We start from the raw sequence: 25,106 nt of genomic DNA, 5'->3' as shown, positions 1-25,106 counted from the left end.
ATTAGTAATTACAAACTTCTGTAGAGTTTTCATCTCTAACCTTTGACTGGTGTCATGTTGTTGTCTTGTGTAATTGATATGCAGTGGTTTATTCTCTGGTGACTGTTTGTGACAGATGGCAGAGGTCACACTGTCAACTGGCATTTCCACGCTACACACAAGTGACTGTGGATTTTCCTTTGAGAATCAGCCTTCATCTTTGTCCTTGGGCAAAATTAGCATTGTCAGTTGCTGGTCCTGCATCTAGATTTCAGATTGCAATCACAAGTTGAAATGTTGGAAGTGAACTGCTACAAGTATTTGACAACAAACTGATTGACAGTTTGACTGATATGACAACAAGGGAGGTTAATGCTGAAAAGAAAACATGCTTGATGACTCAGCTGCTGTGTTGTGCTCAACAATCAGCTTTTCAGAGATGAAAGCATTCAGACATACATGACAGGTCTTCAAACATGGCTTCACTTGTTATGAAGAATGTTAATACATTCTGTATTAACTGTAAGTCCGCCTTTATAAAAGTGATTGTTAATTTGTATAAACAGGCAAATTGTGTTTAGTTCATCACCTGTGAATTGTATCATGTGTGAGGGTTTAAATAAATGACATTATTTAACATAAAGCCAGGGAATCACCAAAGTCATTTGAATCCATCCTCTGGGGATAATGATAATCTGCGTATAATGCCGTAGCAACCAATCCAACAGGTGTTGCAGTATTTTAGTCTGCAAATATGGCAGACAGGCCAACTGTAGGCAGACAGATGAACATTGCCATCCCTGGAGCCATGCTGCTAGCATGGCTAAAAATAACACCATTTTCAAATGTGGGCGCCTGTCAAGAAGGAACTAAAAAGACAGTAAACTCCACAACATATACCCACAGGCTCCTAATGGAGAATTCCTGATAAAAACCAAAAAGATATATCTATGATAATTATACACCAAATTTACAAAAAATCAGGTGGTAAGTTATTTTTATATGTTAATAAATTAACATTTAATAAAGTGCCAAGCAACTTTCTAGAATTCCTCCCACATATCGTTGTGTTAACTGAAGGCTCTAATTAATCCAACAATACTAATTCCGATGACTCCATATTTGAAATTTGTTCTCTTGTAGCCTTTAAAGGAGCCTTTTTACCTAAAATGACTCTGACATTGTGGTTTTCATTGGGTTGGCGGACACAGCTTCCCTTGGTGTAGCTGAGATAGGCTGTTGGGTGTCTTTAAGGGGCACCTTTGTCACGGATCCTTTGACTTTAATGAGAACACACACACATCAACACTGAGCTGAACTGTGAGGCCTGGGCTACAATTGGGTGGAGAGTTAATGAAGCAGAGCCGTGATGGAGCACGTTCTCTGGGGAGATTATCAACAACAGCCCAGGACTCCCTCTGCAACTGTGTTGATTGACTTGGCCTCAAATTGGCTGTGATGCTTCTCTCAGCTTGTGAGGAAAGCTGCACCATGGCCTAGTGGATACACTCTTCTCTGGTCTGACAGTGAAGAACAAAGGATATTTCAAAGGTTTTCCTCATCTGGCTTTGTCAGCTTGAGTAGTCATGATTATGATGAGTTGACCCCAGAGGTTTCATGGGGCTTTTTCTGACTGGTCTGAGTTCATCAAAGGAAGCAGACATGTTTGAATTAGTCACAAGGAGAACTGTATTTTAAAATCAATGTGATTAGAAATAAAAAAAAACAAAAACAAATGAAATAATGAAACGTCTGTACAGTTTAGCAAACACACAAACTTTTGCTGCATTCAAACTTTTTGGGTGATAACACAATTGACAGCAGGATGACTTCAGCCTGCATTTGTGCACCCTGCAGCAGTCATCCCACGAGACTCTGGGTGCCTTCTTCTGCTGCCAGGCAACTGCAGCGAAAGTGTGATTCACTCACATGACAAGATTTTGCTAAGCAATTAAGCGAGGAGTCAAGGGGGTTCATTGGCCTCCCGGGGCAAGCGATATATTTAGCTCTTCTCTCTGACTTTGAAAAATGAATGAGTTTTGATAGAAAAGAGACAAGTTAGTCTGTGCACAGATAAACAAAACTCCGAATGTATCTGCAGTCTGTGTTTGGTCCCGAGCAACTAATGTACTTGATTAACAGATATTAGCTGTAGCTGGTATGTTACTAAATATACCATATACACTTAATTGCCACAATGGGGGGCATCTCACTTGCTGCCATGTTTCCTAGGGTAATCTGCCCGTTCTGCTCAGTTCAAAAAGTATTAAGCACCAGTCCTTTGTGTTGCTTTTAGATGCTCTAATCAAAGAAGTTACAAAATCAAGCAACATGTGACATTTATTAAAGAAAATATTAATCTACAATTTCTTACTGTTACAAACACTTTGAATTTGATATTTTATTAAATTAAGTACATTAATCATTATGTTAACGCAAAACTAAGTTAAACTCAGTATCAGGTGAATTAAAATTATTTGTATGTTTTTGTAAAGGTAGACATTTTCAGTAATAATAATACTTTATATTGTATAATCTGTCAGCTTCGTGGCTGTAGGAGTCATTGTATTAAATTGTCTTCAAGTGTGTAAAAGTGTTCATGGCTCTAACAGGGATATTGTATGTGTCAAAGGGAATTCATATTTCCCATGTCAGCAGTCACCCATTTAAACTTTCCTCTAGATGCTCACTAAAGAACTACACCTGTTTCAGCCTTATCCAACAGTCCACAACAAACAACAGTGAACAAACAGGATTTTAGTCAAAATGTGAATGAATCCAGCTGCTCTGCAATGACACTGGGTCTCAACACATGTTGCAGTGGTAACTGTACCCAACAAAGATGGATTAAAATGCTAATATATTAAAAATGCAGGGAAAAATTAGACTAAAATGTCACCAACAAGAACTAGGCTAAAATATCTTCACTTTTTTTCATTTGAAAAATGAATTAAAATCAAATCAAATCAAACTAAATTTGAAATGAAATCAAAATTAAGGGGTGACAGATTTATTAATTATCAATGTGTGGCCACAAGATACTACATTGACCATGCATGGGAACAAGATAGGACCTCATGGCCACGCATTAATGAGGTGTGGGAACAAGCACAAGCATGTTCAGTTATGTTTTCCAACAAATGGCCAATATTTCTCAAATTTAGCCAGGGGTATGTCAATTTATGAGCACAGCTGTAGACCCAGCATTTCTTGATGCGTTTGCACACAGCTGTAAGGTTGATTTATCAGAATGTGTCACATTATTACTAAGTGTAACCTAATCTTAAATATTTTAGAAATACTAGTGTTACAATCTAAAAATGATGAAGTGTGGAATAAAAATCCACATTTTTAATGTAACCAAGTATTCGTATTTTTATGCTGTAGACATACATTCACACTAGGTGTGAATACATTTATTAGTGAACATATCATATCATTCTAGTTTTGTATAGTTGCAAACCAGGTCACATTACTTAAATTAATAAATTAATAATAGGAAGCAGACATGCAGACATCTGATTTGTTTCATCACCTCTTAACTTAATGACAAAAAGATATTATTTATTTTATGGTTTTGAGACTAATTATATTTCATGAAAATCTAAATCAAACTCCAATTCACTTCAATTTACTGAAATACCCAGAAAAAAACAGCTTGCTTGTTGTAATAGGAACATTTCATTAAACAATGTAATAGCTAAATAAATGAGTAAATCAAGTTGATATACAGAACAGCCCTGTGATAGACTGGTGACCTGTCCAGGGTGTACCACTGCCTTTCACCCAAAGAGAGCTGGGATAGGCTCCAGCAGATCCCTGTTCCCCTAAATAGGAAGAAGAGGGTATAGATGATGGATGGATTTACAGAACTATGCGAAATTACGAATGCTGTAGTGAGTGTTTATTAAGTATATCGATGACAAATTTACACATACAACCACAATGTTTAATCAATGTGGTTTGTTTAAACAGTATCATTATTTGGATTAAATGAAATTCAAATCTTAGTTAAGAAATTTTCAGGCTCCATTCAGGACTTCACGTACATTACATCAAGCTCTGTGGCTAAGTTTCATTTTACTCTCATAAGAATAACACACAGTAAGTAGCACAAGTCGTACTGTGTTTAAAGAATAAAGGGGAATAACAGCAGTGCATAACCTCCAGCAATCAATTCACAGCTTTCACAAATCAAGTCAACCAGGCGTGTTCCCTGTAAAGATGTTGAATCACTCGAGAGGCCCCATTCTTTCAATCCAATCAATACCCTTTGTCTGTTTCCACTTAGCTGGCCATGGGTCAGTGTCTGCGTTTTAAATGGGCTATAATAACCAGTGGACACTTTCTCTTGTGCTGCGGCGAGACAAAAGAGACTCTCACCTCAATTTGTGTGCATTTGGATTTGTTTAAATTACATGTTCACTGTGCCTTGTCAAACCCACGTTAATTCAGTGTTAAACAGCATTTTCATTTCAGTCTTGCTGGTCAATTCAAGGCCAGTGTTGCAATAGAACAACCTGTCGATCTTAGTTTAGGAACAACACAAGATGCAATCAACTAAATCATTAGCACACCCCTGGATATAAGAGGGACAAATGCACGGGTATCATCACATCGCTTATTATGTACATTACCTAGTTCCTCAGTGCCTGTCTGCAGTGGTAACAGGGGACAGTGTGCATACCTGCTGTTCGCTGTCCATTTTTTCATCAGTAATAATCATGCAAACAATCTGGCTCCATATTTGTCAGAGTTGTCTCTACAGTCTGCCTTCAGCATGCACGCATTAATGCATGAAATGGGCTGTCTATGAGAAGCCAATTTGCAGCAATCACACTGAAGACGGTTGGAAACACACAACATTGAGCACTTTTTCAAAATTGTGTCATCATCATGGAAGGTAGAAAAGGTTTTTAAACCATGGAAGGCAACTAGAGTTTGTCTCCCCAGACAGAATATAAGATAATGTCGTCCTTTGAGCAAGAATAATATTTACCCTGTTACCTATCTTAGCATGTTAGGGTGCCAGTTTGGCAGTAAACACAAAGCACCTCTGAAGGTTAATTCAGGCATTAGTAATTTGGCCAAAAAAGCATGAGATGTCAACAGCTGAACTTCCTAATGGCACTAGGAAAAAGTCAGGGATCGCCAAAGTCATGAGGACTCATCCTCTGGGAACATTTGATATCTGTCTCGCTGTGAGGCAACAGTGCTAACCACTCAGCCACCATGCTGCCCTTATGCGCAAATCCATTTATCAGCTATTGATAATTTATTCGATAAGTGAAAACTTTGACCTGCTGCTAGAAGAAAAGCTGGCAGATCACCAAAGTCACAAGGATCTATTTTTTTCTGGGCACCATGAATGTCATCCCAGTAGTTACTCATATTCCAAACCAGCCAGAGGAATGAGATTCTGACACTGCCACCCATTAGGCCTCGCTGATACTGTTAGAATAAATGAATCATTATAAGTGTTACATTCATCTTCTTAATAAACTAACAAAGCAACAAGAATGTTTGCACATGTACCATCTCTCATGTTATAATGTAAATTAGGACCTTAATAAAGGCTAGGCCCATATGGATTTTGAATTTCAACAGATGGTTGACCTTTTCTGACCTGCTTTCTAATGTCACCACTTTGTGGGCTGAAAAGTCAGAAGCAGCATAAGGTCAGGCCACTTCTATAATCTGCTTGCCACTTGGCCATTTACTGTAATGTATGCACATGTGCATGCATACACTTGCCCCACCCCTCTCCCCAGCACACCCACACCCACTCACACACACACACACACACACACACACACACACACACACACACACACGCACCCTCATACACACACACACACACACACACACACACAAACGCACGCGCGCACACACACACACCATCAATATAACAGAACATTTTGTACCGTTTTGATGAGTATGCTATCTATAGAGTAATGGAGTGCTGGTACCTCTGATTGAACTCTCCCAGTATTGTTTCACCTTAGTGTGTTCTGCAAAAGTGTGTTTCCTATTGTAACAGGAATGTGTGTGCTTATTTAAATTGTCTTTTGTTTATTCTGTACACTTGTAGATTATTATTCTCGTGCATACTGACATAACTGCGGACCACTTTACATTCCTGTTTGAATAAAGACACAACCGTAACAGTAGGCGCTACATCTAAGAAGATGGAAATGAGCTTCAAGCCTGTGTGTCAGCACTAAGAGACTTGACACACATTCACACTTATGGTATTCTACAGGCAAAAAGCAGAGCTCTTTAATTGGGCCCTGGGAGAAAACACCAGAACAATCCGTCCAACAATTCATTATGCATTTAACAGATGATTAACGTTACTGAAAATGCATTATGGTTCCACACTTCTGTTGATGTGCTTTGTCACTCAGCACACCTTCTATAATTTAGCTACCATAGAAGAAATGATCCTGTCACATCTACAAGTAAACGACATAGACAACAAGTGAAACTAACCTCCTCTCCTCATGACTGTATTCATCCTATCCAAATTGAATTTCTGTGTTTAGTGAAGTCTATAATAATAACAATGGGTTCCATCAAACATGCTTCAAATCTGACTCATATTCTACAGGCTGTAGGATTGTTTGAGAGATTTTTTTGTTGCCCAGTAACTGTTTATTCACCTCTCTGCACCAATACTGAAAACACAGTTTGACAAGATTAGGATTCTGTGCCCAACTTTGATGGCAGGTAATTCTTACAGTATTTATTTTAATTGGAATGAAAGTGTTGAACAGACCAACACTGACATTACCATGTTGTTATAGTGGCTAAAAATAAAAGCAGCAAAGCCATATGAGGCCAAGAAATGGTTGGGTCTAGTAAATAAGAAATTGCTTCTTTTTTTTTTGTTATCTCAAGTCCAAATTTTTCAAAGCTGTTGCATCTGTTTCCTTTACAAATTACATCCTTACCATAAGAATTTGATGGAGGTCATGCAAACCTAACAGCTTCATTCTCATCACCATCACAGCTTTATTCATCAAAAGCTTGCTGAGTGGAAAGCACTTTGCGAGTAGTTAAATTTATCTTTGTACTTGCGAGAATGTGGGAATAATAAGAGAACAGGCCCATAGGTGTTATCTCTGCAGGGCAGCCAGTTACTCTCAGGAAGAGGTGTGAAGTCCCCCCCCCTACACTTTCACCACAACAATGAATATAACGTGATCAATGCATTCAATAAGGACAATTAACTCTGGTTATGAATGCCTCCTCATTTGCATGGATAAACACAACATGCAAGATGACCTTGAATTGAACTCAGTTGATAATCATCATTTCTGTTAAAGTGGAGCTCATCATCATCATCATCATCATCATCATCATCATCATCATCCAAATGCAGGCAGCGTAGCGCCAGGGCATGCTCAACCATCAAAATTCAGTGAAATGCATTTTGCTTTTACTCACTGGACTTTCGTGTACGTAACTGACTATGATCACACTCAGCTTTGGAGGAGGCACTTGTATTTTTTAATAATCACACTTTAAACTTGAACTCTTGTTATCTGAACAGTGAAATTACTGATAAGTGTGACCCTCAGCAGCAGAAGAAATGGTTAAAATAATTAGCTTTGAAAAAACATACAAGCTGTAAGGACAGTTTCATTTTAGTTGTAAAAACAGAAAAGAAAATAAGTGTTCATCCCTTCGCCCTCCATCCCACTATCCATACAAGGGTGAAAAAACAACTCAATTAAGAAAAAAAAATGTCCAATAGAATTTTTTTTTTCTGGCAACTATGTATAGCGTGAACATGGTGATGGATGTCAGTGTAATTAGAGGAACATGTTGGAAACTTAACACACAATTTTTCTTCTCTGCTGAGTCATGTCAAAAGGTTTATTTCTGTTTTGCAGTGGCTTGTCCCTTTGTGGAAAACTGATGTGCAATAGTGGACACACGAGCAAAAAACGAAACATAAAACACAAAAACACAACATAAAAGCAGCCCAACACAAAGAAACAATATTGTGTGTATGTGTTCAAGCAGGACGCAACACAAGTTGAACAAAATATGCTGTGGATCAGTACAGTCAGGACTTATTAAGTGCATTCATTGAACAAAAGAAAATCTGTATTACATCTCTATTGCATTTTCCCTTAGGGGGCTGGTAAAAGACTATATCCATAGCTAAATCAACCAGGCCTGCTTTTCTTTATCTCTGTCTGAAAGGATCTATTGTTTCAAAAGTTACAAAACAACTTTAGTGGTAAAACTGATCCAGTTTTTAATTCTTACCTGCATAGGTGTTACATGTTCAACACTAAGGGGGTGTGGCTGAGCAAATGGTCAATAAAGAAAGTTTCCAGTGTAACAGTGTGAGAAGTGTATGCAGGTTAACGCTATGCTGGAGCTCAACTCCTCATTTGCTCTTCATTTGATTTATTCTGCTGTTCCATAAGGGATCTAAGTGGCTGGAGAATGTCTGTCTTAGATTTCTGCTTTCTCAGTGGACAAAGATTAAATATGGATTCACTTTTCTCTGTGACTACATGGGGTGTATCAGAAAGAAGCTGAAAAGAGAGGCAAAAAGGATCTTTGTCAAATATCACCTGAAAAAAATATGACAGAAGAAAAAGAAGCATGAAATTCAGCAGAAGAGCCCTCTGTGCCATTCTACTTCACCTTCAGTGCAAAGATGGGGTTTTTCTTGCTCCACACCTTTGAAAGCGTATATGATGTTTTAGTGGTTTCCCACCTGCAGGTTGCTGACCTTGTCAGTGGTATTTCGGGCTGTGGGGACTTCTCTCACTTGGCTGCTAGCACCCGCAGGTGGATGGAGGGAGGGGTTGTCATGGAAACAGGCCACTGGGATGGGACATGATGCAGGCTGCAGCACAGGCTTTGAAAAGCTTTCATTGATAACTGTCCCAATGAGCTGATTTCCAGTCCGTTACTAGGCTACCCACTGCACTGGTATAAAGGCCTGTCCATTCTATAGAGATAAAAAGACAGCAGTGGATTTTTCAAAGAAACAGTTTAAATGTGCAGGTTTAACAAATGCAATATTGCTGCTGCTTTTCCCTCCTCTATCTATCATGTTCACATTTTCAATATAGGACACAGGTTTCCCTAAAGAGCTACTGACATTCACTGACATTTTTCTTGCAACACCTGACATCACTGTCCATGAAGGAATGCAACAGTGTAGCAACACTTTATTTTAACCACTCTATTTATCATTTGTAAGTAATGAGGAAATATATATTTAGCTTATGATGCAGCTTTAAGTAGATATTAAGACAGATGAATATATATATATATATATATATATATATATATATATATATATATATATATATATATATATATATATATATATATATATTAATATTAGCATATTTGACAACTATTACAGCTTATATCTTGGATCTGTAGCTACTGTCTAAACAGCTGGAGAATGCTGGGTAAACAATATAACATTATAACATCTGTAATGATATATAATGATATTTAACTACACACATTCTGTATATTACATGTTATAAATAATTTATTTAGGTTTTACACATGTACTAATCATTCACACACAGGTTTAAAATAAATTGTTTAAAAGTTAAATTTGGGCAGCACAGTGGATGAGTGGTTAGCACTTAGTTGCCTCACAGGAAGGCAGTTCCTGGTTCGAAACCCAACAGGGGCCTTTCTGTGTGGAGTTTGCATGTTCTCCCCGTGCTTGCATGGGTTCTCTCTGGGTACTCCGGTTTCCTCCCACAGTCCAAACACATGTGTGTCAGGTTGATTGGTGATTCTAAATTGTCCATAGGAGTGAGTCTGAGTGTGTGAGGTTGTTTGTCTCTATGTGGCCCTGTGATGGACTGGTGACGTGTCCAGGGTGTACCCCTGCCTTTCACCCAAAGAGAGCTGGGACAGGCTCCAGCGGATCCCGTGACCCAGAATGGAAATAAGAGGGTATATATAATGGATGAAACACTGAATGAATAACTTAAATTCATGTGGGTTTAGCAGGTTTAGCTTGAAGGACCATTCTTGACCTCAGAAATAATATATGGCAAAACAAAAAACAAACAGGTTCCCGTGGCCTTCATCAGTGGATGCGTTCTGTTAAGCTGTCATGTGAGAAAATGGATTTATATATAAGTAAAACTGACAAAATTGACCCTAACGCTAATATATTAGATGTTCCTGGAAGTAGAATTGTTGCAAATATAATGATATTGTAATACCATTATATCTGCAACAATTCTAATGTATTATAAAATTGTATTTGTACTGCTAATAAATATAGAGGTTATATCCATTTTTTTGTAACACTTTACATTAATTACAAATTTCTATGCAAGTTATTAAAAAACTCATCAAGGATGTATTTCTTTTCTGCACAGATAAAAAACCTATATAAAGCCAAGTATACTAAAGTTATTATATTATAATATTCTCTGTTTTATTAATATCTACAAAAGTACAAACTCAATGCTAACAGTCTGTGACACTATGAAAACAGCAACTATACACAAAAATATTAAAATGTTTGATGAACTCTCCATTGTTTCTCTCAAATGGATGAGTATTTGTCTCCATTCCAGCAATAATTGAGAAAAAAGGGGCAGGAGAACGAGCAGGTTGTCAAGGGAGACTAGACGGAGATCATTTGATTGCACCGCAAAGCCCAAAGCTGTCAGTCAACATCAGAAACAAACAGAGCTTCTGTGCTCCCACTGGAGAGCCACTTTTCTACAGTGTGTTTCTCATATTGGGATTTGCATTGCGGTAGAGTTATGGACCTTGCAAAGGCATAGGCAGTAACTCAACATATTGATCTCACTAGTTTTTGCAGATAGAGCAGATGGATTTTTGAAGTCATTTTACTGACAGATGAAAAGAGATACCTATAATGAAAATAAAAATCCAACATAGCAGAATGATGAATTATTGGCAGTGCATTGTGCAGTAAATTTAGTGAAACATATTTTACAAAGTGGAGAGAATATGAAATATTTGGATGATAATACCAGGGTTGGTTAGTGCCATATACTGCTGCAGTGTCTGTTCTTGCTGTGACTGTCCATTATGCATAATCACCATCTCCTTGGAGCTTTTCTCTTCTGTTATGCTGGATATGCAGAGGTATGCCTTGTATAATGAAACAGACAGTGAACCAAAAATACAGACACTATAACCACTGCCTTGGTTCTGAGTGACTAATTTCATTGTTTTTGAACTTACTCTATGTACTCCGAGGCATTTTGTGCAGTAATTATATTCTACTGGGACTGAGAATTGAAATTATTCTCTGATAATTACTTTGCAGAGGCAAACACGTGGAAAGTCTGCGTCTCCCATTCTTGCTTTATCAACACATAGGCTCTAGCCTGTAGCCTGACACCTACAGCTAGGCTCCTCACACAAAAAAATAATAATAAAATTGTATTTTAAGATATTAATATGAGATGATGATTTTTCCCTGCAACAACTGAAGCTTTCAACCCTCTGGAACCTGGAAACATCTGCTTCTCCAAACAACACGTATTTTTGTTTATAAAAATAACACTTGGTGTTGAAATCATGGTTTAAAAAATATGAGTAAAGAAGATTTTATTTAAATTGCTTCTCAATAAACAACATATTAGTGTGTGTAAACCACAACAAAACCAGTGATTGTAGACATATTCTAGCAAAATAAGGAAAGAAATATTTCAGAAATTTAAAAAGCCTTACATCTATTTACCTAGTTTATAACATTCATATTTCTATTGCTGGTTTACAGTAGTGGCTCTGCAAATGTAAAATCTAAATCAATGTACTGTTATTTAATGTACAAAAAGTAAATTAAATCATAGCTGATACAACATTACAGAAGAATTGCTAACATTACTCAATAGACAGTATATCAAGTCTAAATGTACTTTGTCAGCTTATATTTGAGTTGATAGACAAATTGGTATATATATATATATATATATTTCAGTGCACAACAGTCAACAGTGAAACTGTTTTACAGGAGAGAGAAAGATTGCAGTCTCTAACAGTTCTGCCAGAGAAAACATATCAAAAACAGGTCAGATTTCAGATTTTCCTTCACTCATACATAACGAATCCATGACAATATTCATGCTGTGTGCATCAAAACAAGTACTAAAAATAAAGCACAGTGACTACTAAGTTCAGGAAGCTAAACAAAGCTGCCATATTGTGTGTCAAAATGGGCGAGAGGTAAAATGGTAATATGCTAAACTAAAGATATAAAAATTTGCTTTAGAGAGCAAATCAGAGAAAATCGAGGAAAACAAAACAGAGACATGAAGGAATGATGAAAGATGACTCATTTCACTTTTACACAAAGAAGCAAGTAGGTATATTTGTGCTCCTCAAAGAAACGTGTCTCTTTATGTCTCAGTGGATAGTAACTAACTTTCACCACATGTAATAGCTGCGACTGGTGTCCACCTGGCTGGGTTTGGTCTCAGATGAACCCTCCTTCTCCTTGTCACTGTCTGCCTCCCACAGGTTGATAAGAGGAGGGTATAACTCATTTAGTGGTATTGACGAGGTTTTCTGCATGTACTTCTTCAGAGAATGATGGTAGTTTTTCCTCTTCCACCTCTTAGTAATGTACACACCCAGAGAAGCCAGGCTGATGATTGCAAACAATGTTCCCATGACTGCTGCGAGAGCGGTGTTGGTCCCTTGGTCAGATATTTCCACAGTGAAGGTTGCTTGCTTTGTCGTCACATTCACACATGACTTCTGCGTTTGTTGATAGATGTTGGAGACGGTGAGGCACACCTCATACTCAGTATCTGGTTGTAAGTGCGTAAGGTTGTACTCATGGACATCCACAGGTACCTTGGCAGTGTAAGTAATATGTGGGTTGTCAATTTTCATGGTGGCAGATGACCACTTGAGGTTAGAGATCATTACGTTTGAGTTTACTTTCCAGGAGACCAGGATTGAATGAGATTCTGTCTGTTTGACATAGATCTTCATAAGATGGGAGCTGTCTAACAGAGTGCCATTCACCCGTATGGCTATCACTCTTGTGTCAGCCCCTTCTGAATTTTGAGCTACACAAGTGTATCTGCCAGAATCCTCTACTTGAACATGAGAAATTCTCAGTGTTCCTTCATTGCTGAGGGTATACTTGTCTGATGGGGTGTCCACCATAACCTTGTTTCCCATTGGCGTTACCCAGTAGATTTCAGGCTCTGGCTGGGACATCGCTCTGCAGTCCAAGTCCACGGTCATGCCAATGTCCAAATTGAGGTGGCTGGGGAAGGTATCATGAGAAATCATGGGCAGGCACTGGGTTGCTAAGTTCTTCTGGAGCACCTCCTGCACATGCATACCCCTGACTTCTGCTGGCATGGCACAAAACATGGACAGAGGTTCCATAAAGCGGACAGTGGTTTTGTTAGAACTCATCCACTGGATGACACAGTCACAGCGAAGAGGGTTGCTGTGAATACTGATCTCATGTAAGTTGGGGAGGGAGTCCACTGTGGAGTAATAGAGAGCATTCAGAGCATTGTTGTTCAGCATTAGACTCTCCAAGGCTGGGACATCACGAAAGGCTTGGTGGTTGATGTAGGAGAATTTGGGATTATTTGTAGCTTCCATCTTAGTGAGTTCAGGAAGGTTGTCAAAGGCGTAATGGTCAATAGAAACCAGCTCTGCCATGTTGTTTATACCCAACTCCTTCAATCTCAACATGTTCTTGAAATCTCCTTCCTGAATCTTGTGCACTGGGTTTTTGTTCAAATCCAAGAACTTGAGGTTAGGTAGTTTCTGGAGAGCTTTCTGAGGAACTCGCATGAGCTTATTGTCATAAAAAGATAGACTCTCAAGATTGTCAAGTCCCACAAAAGCATTTCCGGGGATGTCTGTCAAATCCATCCCAGCCAAAACAAGGCTTCTCAGGTTGCCCAGTGGCTTGAAGTTAAAGTCCATTATTCCAACCACAGGGTTCTCCCCAATCATGAGGATTTCCAGATTGGGTGTAGATTCAAACCACTGGCTGTTGATGGTCTTGAGCTTGTTGGAGTTCAGGTGAAGTCTGAGCAAGTTGTGAAGCCCAGAGAAGGCATTGGCAGATATGCTGTTGATCTGATTGTGGTTGATGTAGAGCTCTTGCAAGTTGCTGAGGTCCTGTAGACAGTAATCAGGCATTTCTGTGATCTGGTTCTCTTCCAGATGAAGTGTAGTGAGCTGGGACATATTGGTAAGGCCAACATCTCGAATGCTACTGAAATTGTTCTGGGACAAGTCCAGTTCAGTCAGGTTGAAGAGCTGCTCCAGCTCCTCACTGGTCCTGGCAATGTAGTTACTCTGTAGGAGGAGAACCTGAGTGTCACTGGAGAGGTTCCCTGGAATGCGTGTTAAGCGAAGGTCATTGCAGTCCACAGTGATGGCTTCTCTGTAGGTTGACTGCGGGGTAAACCAGGGCCGGATCTCGCATACACACAGCTGGGGACACTCATTGCTCTGAACATAGGATAGTTCGATTGATACCAAGATTAAGCCAATAAACACCTGGCCCAAATAAAAGCACTCTAATCTCCACCTAGCCATGCTGGGAAGGGACAGGAGGAGGGCCCAATGACTTTGGGAGACAGTGCTTTACAGTCATTAACCAGCCTTTCTGCTGATTAGATCTTTCAGTCCAGTGAAACTGAGTTGAAGTTAAGCATAGAATACAGCACGATCTTGGAAACTGTGGGACAATCTGGAAAAGTAAGACAAAAAAATACATGTCATTATACAGAAAACCCTTAGGTTTTAGGATAAATTCTAATGATTTTGGTAATCTGCTAGATTTAGATTTAGTGCCATCATGAATTTGTTGGTTTTGGCATTCAGTAAAATACATATACAGGACAGCTTAGCATGAAATTTGATACAGGTGTTCCTGTTGTGCAGAAGATGAATGCTGAGGACTTTGGTGAATCCCTGACCTTTAATCTGTTGCAACCAGAATGTCAAAGCCACATATTGACTTTCCTGTGAAATACCTTAACATGTACTAGGTAGATTCCCCAAAATTGTGTAGACATTTCTGGTTATGAGAGGAGAAATCCTTATGATTTGACTTTCTCTAGAGCAACAATGTAGTTATTTCTTGTTTTTAGTAAAATATTTCAACAACTATTGGACAGATAGTGATGAGATTTGGCACCACCATCAGGTAAAAATCTGAATTTGTTCCATACTTACCAAAGAGCCACCAAATTATTGACATTCCCTTTAGCTTTTTCCCCTTTTTATTTGGTGTCAATTTGCAACAAAGTCTACAGCCAAGATTATGTGAATTCTAACATAACCTTTCATGTTTCTAATAAATATAGTGATTACTTAAGAAAACAGACTGAATAAGAACAACTGCCTCTCTGCTATTCTTTTGAGACTGCAGCTTATGTGCAGCATAAACAGTTTTGAGAAAATGCTAGTTCAGCTCATTACAACACATGCACAAAACATGGCTCCAAAACTACTTGGAAACAGATCAAATTCCACTGAGGGCTTTCATCTATCCAACAGGCTCATAAGGACTCGATCATTAGTTTCTCCGAACATCATTAAGCACTACAAGATATTAGTATGTGCCATGTCTCAAAGAAAGCAAAAAAGGAGCACATCTTAATTTTTAATGCAACATCTCTGGCATTTTGAATTTAGGGCAAACTTGAAAAAAAAAAAAGTTTTCAGCAGACTTAGGATTACTTTCAGAATGATGTAAACGAGAAGGAAGGGAAAAAACTTTGAGCAGTTGTATTTTACTCATTCATTCATCCATTATCCATTCCCACTTATTCCTATTTAGGGTTACAGGGACCTCTCCAGGGTGTACCAGTCCATCACAGGGCCACATATAGACAGAAAACCACACACACTCACTCTCACTCCTATGGGCAATTTAGAATCACCAATCAACCTGACATACATGCTTTGAGGAATCTGGAGTATCCAGAGAAAACCCACACAAAAACAGGGAGAACATGCAAACTTCACACAGAAAAGCCCCTGCTGGGTTTTGAACCAAGGACCGTCTTGTTGTGAGGCAACAGTGCTAAACACTCAACCACCATGCTGCTCTCTAAGAACAATTATCACTACAAATAGGGATTTCCAGAGTGGCTCATGAGAGGATGAGAGACCCCGATATAGCCCATGCAGTCACTTGGTTCAGCAAATGTGAAATTCTCAGAGGTGCAATAGACATCTGCCAGTGCATATGGCAGTAACACTTACTGCAAGAAAGTGGGAGATAAAGCATTATTTCTGGCAAAATAAGCAACTTTTTTCAACGCCAGTGCCAAATTTTAAACCCCCCACTGTGCAATAATGTATGGGCCGAACAATCATTTTTAGAATGGTAATAAAATTCTATTAGTTGTGATGATCACTTCACTACTTTGGTCCAAGTATGGTTTCTAATGCACTTTTTGTTCAATCCATACAAAAAAACAGTGGCCAATAACTTCCTACAGGCTCCACTGGCTACAACAAATCCTGGCCAAAAAAGAAGTTCAGCAAAAACCTCCTTTATTCAGATTATCCTCTTCACCATAGAGCCTACTGGGCTATTGGTACATATATGGATATAGTGACTGACCTGACCAAACTCTGACTGAGCCTGAATGATTGTCAGTTTTAAATACATTTGTGGTTTGCATATCAATATTTCACAGACATTCATTGCCCCCAGAGAAGAAAGGCTACTGATTTTTCCTTTGGCACCCCAATAAGGTTGACATTTTTGTTTTCAAGCAAAAAACCTACAAAATCTTCAGATTGACTGTCTTGAAATTTGGTTCAGATGTTAATTTTCTCTCATATTGACTTATAAAACCTTTGCTGAGCTCTGACTATTGATAAAAGGCATACAAGAGTAATTACAATCCCATGAGTTTTAACTTCAGGGTGGGATAAACACTTCTTTTTAATATTCCTTTTTGTTTCCTTTACTGTTTCTGACATATGCCTCACTCAGTAACCCTGTAAATTCTGTATATCAACACACTATAGCTATGCAACAGACTGATCCCTCACTGTTGTTGGTTGAAAAGATTAGGTCACCAGACCTTCTTTACAAACACATGTACTTCCACTTTCCTACAGCAATGCTTAAGAGATCCCATTACTCAATTAGGTTTGTTTACTAAAGGAGGCACCCCACCATCCAATAGAGCCACCCAGCAGCTCTACCATACCATGGCCATCCCTACCACACTGCTTCTTGAGCACCACCAGCTTTAGAAGGTGACTCTTAAGAGGATTTCAAACAACAGAGCTGACTAATTGATCTAAATGCAAACTGCCTGGCAACAGCACTGTGGAGACAGAAACGTGGCTCTGCTCCTCCTATACTGGGAATTCCCTGTGACAGGGTTAGGGTGGAGCATGGGTGAAACAGTGGTAGTAAAGTATCCTGTCTTTAAGGTACAGGACTGTGTATATTGTGGCGATTGCTCTGCCTGTCAGGATTAGTGGATGGAGATACAGAAGAGATTAGCTGGGGGTAGTGTTCTACTGGAATCAAACCCAGAGGAGAGGACCTGGTCACTTAGCACTTTAATTAAAAGCAACATCAGTGGAATCTAAGACACATACTGTGCCTATGTAAGTGTTAAAGCATTGGTAATCTCATTATGAAAAAACAATCTTAAGTGCCTGTTTGGAATGTTTTTAATGACAAAATATTCTATCAGTAATACTTAAAGTCATTTGCCTAGCATTGACAAAAATGTGAAGCTCACATTTCAACAGTATTAAGCTCTATCCATACTCATAAGACACAGTTTTAAATCCATTCTATTTACCTGACATTACTGTCTTATAAATGGATAGGTATTTGTTTTTGTTTTTTTTCTCATAAGGCTGGACTAGTAAATTTACATTTTCTAAGCTGCTAAAGTCAAACAATCCATCCAAAACATCCAGATCACAAGCCAGCTACTGTATATTAACACATAATTGTTTGCTCTTACAATGTCCATTCTCTGTATAGCACAAATGAGGTTAATCTTCGATTCTCCCTATTCTGTGAACGCTGACAGCTTTTTCTGCCCTCCTCTTTTTGCAATGTAAGATTAACATGTTTCTAATACTATTTAGTACTGGACATTCAAAACATGACGCAGCAGACAAAGCAAAATTGGGTTAGCTGATTTTTGTTTAAAGTTCTGATGTTGTAAGAATAGGCACTTAAAACAAAATGTGTGTCAACATCCTGTTGGTTGATTTTCAACAACTAAAAGCTATCTGGGACATCCTGACACAGGATTCACAGATCTATTGTAATCCCAAAGCCACAGGAAAGTTTACAACACACAGCAGGTGGAAGAATGCTCAACAACACCAAAGGCAGGAAGCGGAAAAACCCAGAGGTTTTAACTATGAACCAACTTTGAACCTGTGAATAGGATGCTTGAAATACGTACCGTTTAAGAAACAGTTCCATACGGTTTAAGACATGGTCTCTTGCGTTAAACAGCAAATATCAACACCTGCTGTAGGATGTGAGATTACTATATGTTAATTTGTTTTATACAGTGTTTAGTAAGGGTGACTCCAGGGGAAGTTTTACTTATTAAAAGACACAGATTACTTGTCCATATCTGTGAGTTCTGAGTATGTTGATTTACCATCTGTCAGACATTTTCTGTTTTTTTTATTAGATTGCATACCTTTCAGTGATTTAACCTCCCAGTTGTCATTCCTGCACCCCTGCTGAGATTCATTCCTACAGCCGCTACCAACAGTACCCTGACCTAATATTCATAGACATTATCGGTCCATATCTGTCTTATCTGAAATTTCTGTTGTAAAATGATTCTGAAAACATTGTTTGAAAAAAAAAAAACTGCAATAATTAATTTTCTGTTACGTTCTGTGGGTAACAGTACAATATCAATGTAGAAAAAACATGGATTACCAATGGATGTATTAAGATATGATTCATTTCCTGTGGTTTCGTGGTTCTGTTTATGGTGTCAAGAGGAATGAACAGAATTAGCATTTTATTTTAATGGGTGTGCCATAGTCAACTCATGTCATGAAATCCAAAGTACAGAAGACTATTTATTCATGCAGTGCTCTGGTGATTTCTATTACATTTGTACAATGACATAACATTATGAAAGATGAAATTTGAGTACCTAACCTTTGTGTGGTCTCCCACACCTGCAGGGTCATACTCCTCATAATACACAATTGAGTGAACAGGCTTTTCTTACTGAACAAATCTCTGTATAGAATTGATGGCTTGCCTGTATGATCATTAGGCAGATTCACATTGGATAAAAAACTCACATATACATAACGTACAGTCGCTAAGGCACACACAGAGTTCCCTTCCTCAGACTTTGTAAAAATTTCAACAATTACTCTCAATAATCAACAGACCTCACTGTGAAAATTTGCAATTGTATACAATAAACCAATTCATCAATAAAAACACTTCAGAATATACAGAAGACTGAAAAACAAACATTGTTTGGTGTGACAAAATACATCGTTTCTGCTGTCCTATTCTGTTAATCACCTAAAACAGCTCTCAACTTGTGTTTGTGGAACCCTTAAGGGATATGGGGATGTTGATGTTACAGCTAGGGATGACTATCCAAGCTATATAGACGGATGGATGGAGAGATTGTGCCATAGGCCTGGGACACATTAGTCAACTAACAGCAGCATTGGACTGGAGGCTACCTTTTATGTGTTTAGTCACAACCAAGCATCCTTAGTTCAGGCTGTAGCAAAACATGATGGGAGGGGCACAGAGCAGTAAGGAGTGGTTTATGTTGGAAGATTAGGGAGTCCTATTAGAGTCTAGCATCTGAAAAGAACCACTGCTATTTCCATTTAAGAAACTATCACTTATGGTGTAATACTAAAATCCATCTTGTTAACTGCCATCATGCCATATAGCATTTACATCAAGTTTAAAGAAGTGGTTTCTGGAAGACACCATCTAAAAATATCCTTTCTTGTGGTACAGTACGACTAGCATTCTCCTTAACTGGCAGCTCTATAGTAGTTGAGTAACATTGTATGGATACATCTATGTTTAAAGACTGCAACTAAACCAACCAAGGGCTCAGAATAAGATTTTTTTAGCTGAAGGGGGATTAAACATTTTGAAGGCGACCTGTTAAAAACATGTCTGTGATGAGTACTTCCACAGTATGTATCATAGTTCACTTTCCTAATCCTGTGAGTCATCTGAATAATCATGGTTGATGTGAAGAAATATGTGAAAGTCTTTGTGTACCGTATATCTAAAAACTAGATAAACACTCTAAGTCCAAGGCTCAGTTTTCAAATTCCTGTCTGAGTCTGTCTGAGGAAATCCTTCCTTGAACGTGATAAGAACTGAAAGTGACGTGAGAAAATGAAAATGTGATTTAAACTGGATAACAAGAGTCTTGCATTAGGGCTCTCTTGGGAGTCACACATATGTACACATACCACAGCTGGCCCACGTTTACCTTTGAGCTTTAGTCTATTTGGCTCCATGTCTAAAAATAGATAAAGTAAGAAATAAGGAAAACAAATTACAGGTGGAGCAGGTGATAAATAAAACCTGAGGGGAGTCTATAATAAACATATCCTGTCACATACTGAACTGAGTTGAAGGGATAAAACCCCTCCTGAGTTAAGATGATAAAACCTGAGTGACAAGGAAGAATATGTTATGAAGACACGAGAAAAAGAGTGAATGAAGAGAAGAATGTATATACAACAAAGTTAAGTTGAAAAGTGAGCCCATAATTTTTAAACAATACATGTAGCAGGTTTAATTGTTCTTGTAGAAATAGTGGCCAGTTCAGGGAACATTAGAGAGGAAATAACACCATGTTTGTGTAATACAAGTCAGTTATATTATACTTGAAGAAGTGCACTTACACACACACTCACACTGCTGAATTTCTGCTGGTATACTCTGTTTGAGAAAGTGTAAGTAAAGTAGTGAGTGTGCTTGCTGGTTTCACATTGGACCACTCAGAATAAACCTCCCCCACCTGGGCCATTTTGTCATCACGCTATTGATTTTACAGCAGCTTGATTGCCCTCTGACTCGTTCACCTTCAGGATGGGAAAATTCTCAATGGACACTTGGACGGAAATCCTCAGGTGCTCTAGAAGCCGACTGACTTGACTGATTGATTGATTGATTTTTCATAGAACCACTGCTCGGAGGCGTTATGGCAAAAAAGATCAAACTGTAATCGAGATGTAAACAAAAGTGTCGCTTCACCATCAAAAAAAAAGGCTGACAGGTCTTTTAAAATGCTAAACAGCAAAATCCATATTATTACTACTACAGCTGCAATAATTAATAGATCAAATAATCAAACAACAAAGCGTTAACCAGTACTATTTTGATAACTGATTAGTTATTAAACATAAATGTCTAATAGTTTTCTATTATCTTATACTCAAAATATTGATGATTAATTTAAATAATAAAGAAAATAACTTGCACATTATTTAATGAAAGTAGTTCTTTTATGCAGTACTAATACTGCAACTGCTGTCTACATCAGTAACCTTTGTGAGTAAAGCAATTACAATAGGTGAGAAATACAAAAATTACTTTTCTATTCAATTCTACATATGATTTATTTATATAACGATTGGGCCACTTTTTTCAAGTGATTGTTTCTCATGCTGATGTTTTATATGTTTCTGTGTGACTGACAGCCTTATCTCTGTCTAGAGGAGTAAATAAGATTAAAATTATATTTGAAATAAAGTTCTGTGGACTGATAGTACATTACATCCTAATGAAAAACTTTCATTTGAAACAACTTATAGGTTTCCTGTGTGGTTCAGTGTCTTGCTCATGGACATTAAACAGCGTAACACTACTAACTACTTCGGCCGCTTACTGCCTACAAACAGCTACAGTTAATGGGTGACTTTATTAGTCAGGTCTGACTAAAGATGTAGAACCTCCTCAGCTAAACTGTAACTATGTCTGATGTCTTTAAGACCTGGGGCCCATGGAGGACAAAGGGTTAATGATGCCTCACCAATAAAGGCTTAAGCTCAATAACCCAACTCCACCCTCCTCACCCTGCCTTATACCCTTGGGACCTAAATGTTGGTGTTGGTGCTGGATCCCTTTATCCCCTGTCACTAGCCCTGCTGTCTCATAACCCCCCCCCCCCCATACACACATCTACAGTACAACACACAACACACTCCCTATTGTCCCAATCCATTCTCCAAGTTAAAATAAATAGACATCTTGACAGTGTGTTTGTGTGCTGGGTCCATGTCAGGCAGGATGCCCCTTTGGGAAGAAAAAAAAATCAATCAGGTGATCCTGTCCTGTCCTGTCCTGTTGATTGGATTTTTAAAAAATGATTCAGCCTTCTGCTCACCTCAAAACCTGCTGCTCTGTGAAAAAAAGGCATCACACAGCAAGGAAGACAAAGTTTGCAAAAACTGAACACCTTTTGTTCAGTTTGACAGCAGCTGCCAGTCTTCATAGACATGATGTTTATTTAACCCACATGGCTTGACTTGTTTGTATTTGTGTTATTATACTCCAATTTTTATTTGACCCACAGCTCCACTAGTGAAAATAAGACTCTGAGCACTTTGTTTTCCAGAGGCTATAAAGAGTCCACATGGGCAGAAACTGACATACCAAGGAACAAACTCACATTACAACCTTAAAATAACTGATTTTCTCATCCTACACTTATACAGCGTGTCCGTCTGCAAGTCAGCAGTCTCCATCACAAAAGCGCAACAGCTGCAGTGGCAGAAGCAGCGTTTGTGAGCCACAATAGACCCCCTGCCAATGCAAGCCCATTCTCCCCGCAGCATCTCTTACACAGAGCCTCGTCTTTATCCCTGAAGAAGACTCCCCCACTTTTTTTCCCTTAGAACGGAGGAATCGAGACATCTGCCGACACACTTTAACATTAATATGCAAATCACATTTCCACAAGGCTGCGCACGCCGCACGGCAGCTACTGCTGCCGCGGCAAGTACCGCAACGAGATCAAAGTTTGTTTTCTGTTGGAATATCATTTGACGCATCGGACGGGGTCGATGCGTCGGATCAAATACACCGTGAGGTGAACTTGATCTAATATCCATTCAGATCAGATGAAAGGCTAGAGCGATGCGCACAACCACAGAGAATTCAGAAAAACACCTAGAATTGATTTTGCCCTTGAGTGTGTCTGCATCCTAAATGTATCTGAACTCGTTGCATCGTCCTTGCAGGAAAACATGTTATGAATGGAGAGACAAAGTGTGCGTGATTTTACGCATAAATCAACACTAATCCACTATCCAAACGTTTAATTTAGGTTTGGGGTCGTATGGCAGCCGATCGTATTATTAAAGCATGTTTTCTTTCTAACTGGAAACACATCTGAAAAACAGGATACTAACAGGCGACAGCAGTGGAAACCCTGTCTTTCCTTTCCCGAGGGGTCTCACCTTGTTGGCATTCCAGTCCGGTGTTCCCACAGGTCCTTTATCCAGATATACGCATCAGTACACAAGGATAACTAAGACAAATGTTATTGTGCCAAGTGGTCGGTCTCGTCAAATAGCGTTAACGGCACATATTCCTGTATCCTAGTGGGTTCGGCTGGCGGCTGTTTACAGCGATTTGTCGCTTGTGCAGTCCCAGGGTGCCTCGGAGAGAGGCATGGTGCTGTGTCTGCAGAGACAATCTACCAACCGAGCGGCTCGCTCGTCGTCCCGATATTCCTCCGCTCTGCCACCACAACCTGCTCCTCCTACGGATGGAGAAGAAAAATGATAAAAACACCTGGCGCTGTCCAGACCAGTCAGCTGATTCCCCAGCAGGCTATTGGCTGAGAGTGCCTGTCTGTCACCGTGGGCCAAGCAAAGCAGAGCACCATCTGCTCCGGGCTTGTTGTGATGAGAACAAAGGCAGGAGAGGGCGGCGGGACGGCGGGGCACGGGGCGAAAGGGGAGGGAGAGGGGTCGGGGGTGGAATGGGGAGAAGGGGGTGGGGTACATGGCATTACTGCTAAGAAAACACACACATACACACACACACACACATACCCATTTTTAATACATGGTGGGGCCCCATGACTGGGACAGTCCTCGTGGGATCCACCCTTTCTGAATGGTTGAGATGTGATTTTAACTGTTAAATTCATGTATATTTTTTTCCATGATGAAAATGACTTAAAAAATGGAAACACTCATCATCAATTTTTGACCTGACTTCTGCTGCCCCATGGGTACCATACCTGACTTTTGGCCTCTGCAGGGGACCAGACATGTTATGTATGTATGTATGTATTCTGGACCACATTTCTCATGACAAGCATCTACATAACCTATGTTGGATTGAAAGGTTAATGCATTCTATTAGCACTGAGTCACACGATCAAAACTACCAGTGTTAATCTTTATTCCAAAATATGATTGGTTATAGTATAGCATTACAATAATGTTGGGCAAACAAAATTAAATAGGTAATAAAAATAATGGATGACTTCTCTGGTCTCTTTGCTGGGTAAGATTCTTAGTTGAGACATGTTTAACATCAACAATAGGAATTTCCAAAATACAATTTTTTAGAAAAAAAAAAGCACCTGATAAAGTAAAGACCTTTAATTATTTGGACATGGACTTGGAAATGTTTCTGATATGTAAAATGAAAAAACTGGCAACCACTCCAACTTTTGCCACGTTTCTGACTAATGGCAGAAGTATAAACATTTCTATGCAATTATTTGAAAAAAAAATTGCACTGAAAAAAAATGCCAAATGCCATTAACATTTTAACGATAAGGTTTCAAACGAATGAAAAGTGCAAAGTACAATATTCCTTAACATAACTGTGTGTTCATTTCCTTCTTGCACTTTCACAGAGAACAGTAATGATGCGATTTTTAATATAGAACTTAATGGCTTGCCAAGTTCTGTTTCTCAGTGCCCTTCGAGAAGCCTTGATACAGCAAACACAGTGTGACTTTCCTGGTACTTTGCCAGACTCTTTAAAGACAGCCAGAGTCTTTTCCACAGCCTGAACTTCTTCATTGGACCAGCTCCTCCTCTTTGAGGTTTCTAAGAAAACACAGGGTACTCCAGGTATTCTGGTTTCCTCCCACAGT

The 25,106-nt window shown here is 38.9% G+C and overlaps 1 protein-coding gene across 1 annotated transcript; it reads right to left on the bottom strand.

The window, feature by feature from the left end:
- Positions 1 to 11,864: 11,864 nt before the first annotated feature.
- On the bottom strand, positions 11,865 to 23,879 carry lrrn1 (leucine rich repeat neuronal 1). The gene is made up of 2 exons (XM_026305883.1): positions 23,446 to 23,879; positions 11,865 to 14,704 (listed from the first exon to the last, which is right to left on the bottom strand). The coding sequence occupies exon 2, from the start codon at positions 14,548 to 14,550 to the stop codon at positions 12,397 to 12,399; it is 2,154 nt and encodes a 717-aa protein (XP_026161668.1). The 5' UTR covers positions 14,551 to 14,704; positions 23,446 to 23,879; the 3' UTR covers positions 11,865 to 12,396.
- Positions 23,880 to 25,106: the final 1,227 nt, after the last annotated feature.

This window comes from Mastacembelus armatus, chromosome 5 (assembly GCF_900324485.2).
Source record: "Mastacembelus armatus chromosome 5, fMasArm1.2, whole genome shotgun sequence".
NCBI classification, from domain to species: domain Eukaryota; kingdom Metazoa; phylum Chordata; class Actinopteri; order Synbranchiformes; family Mastacembelidae; genus Mastacembelus; species Mastacembelus armatus.
This window is presented reverse-complemented; position numbering and strand designations above follow the sequence as displayed.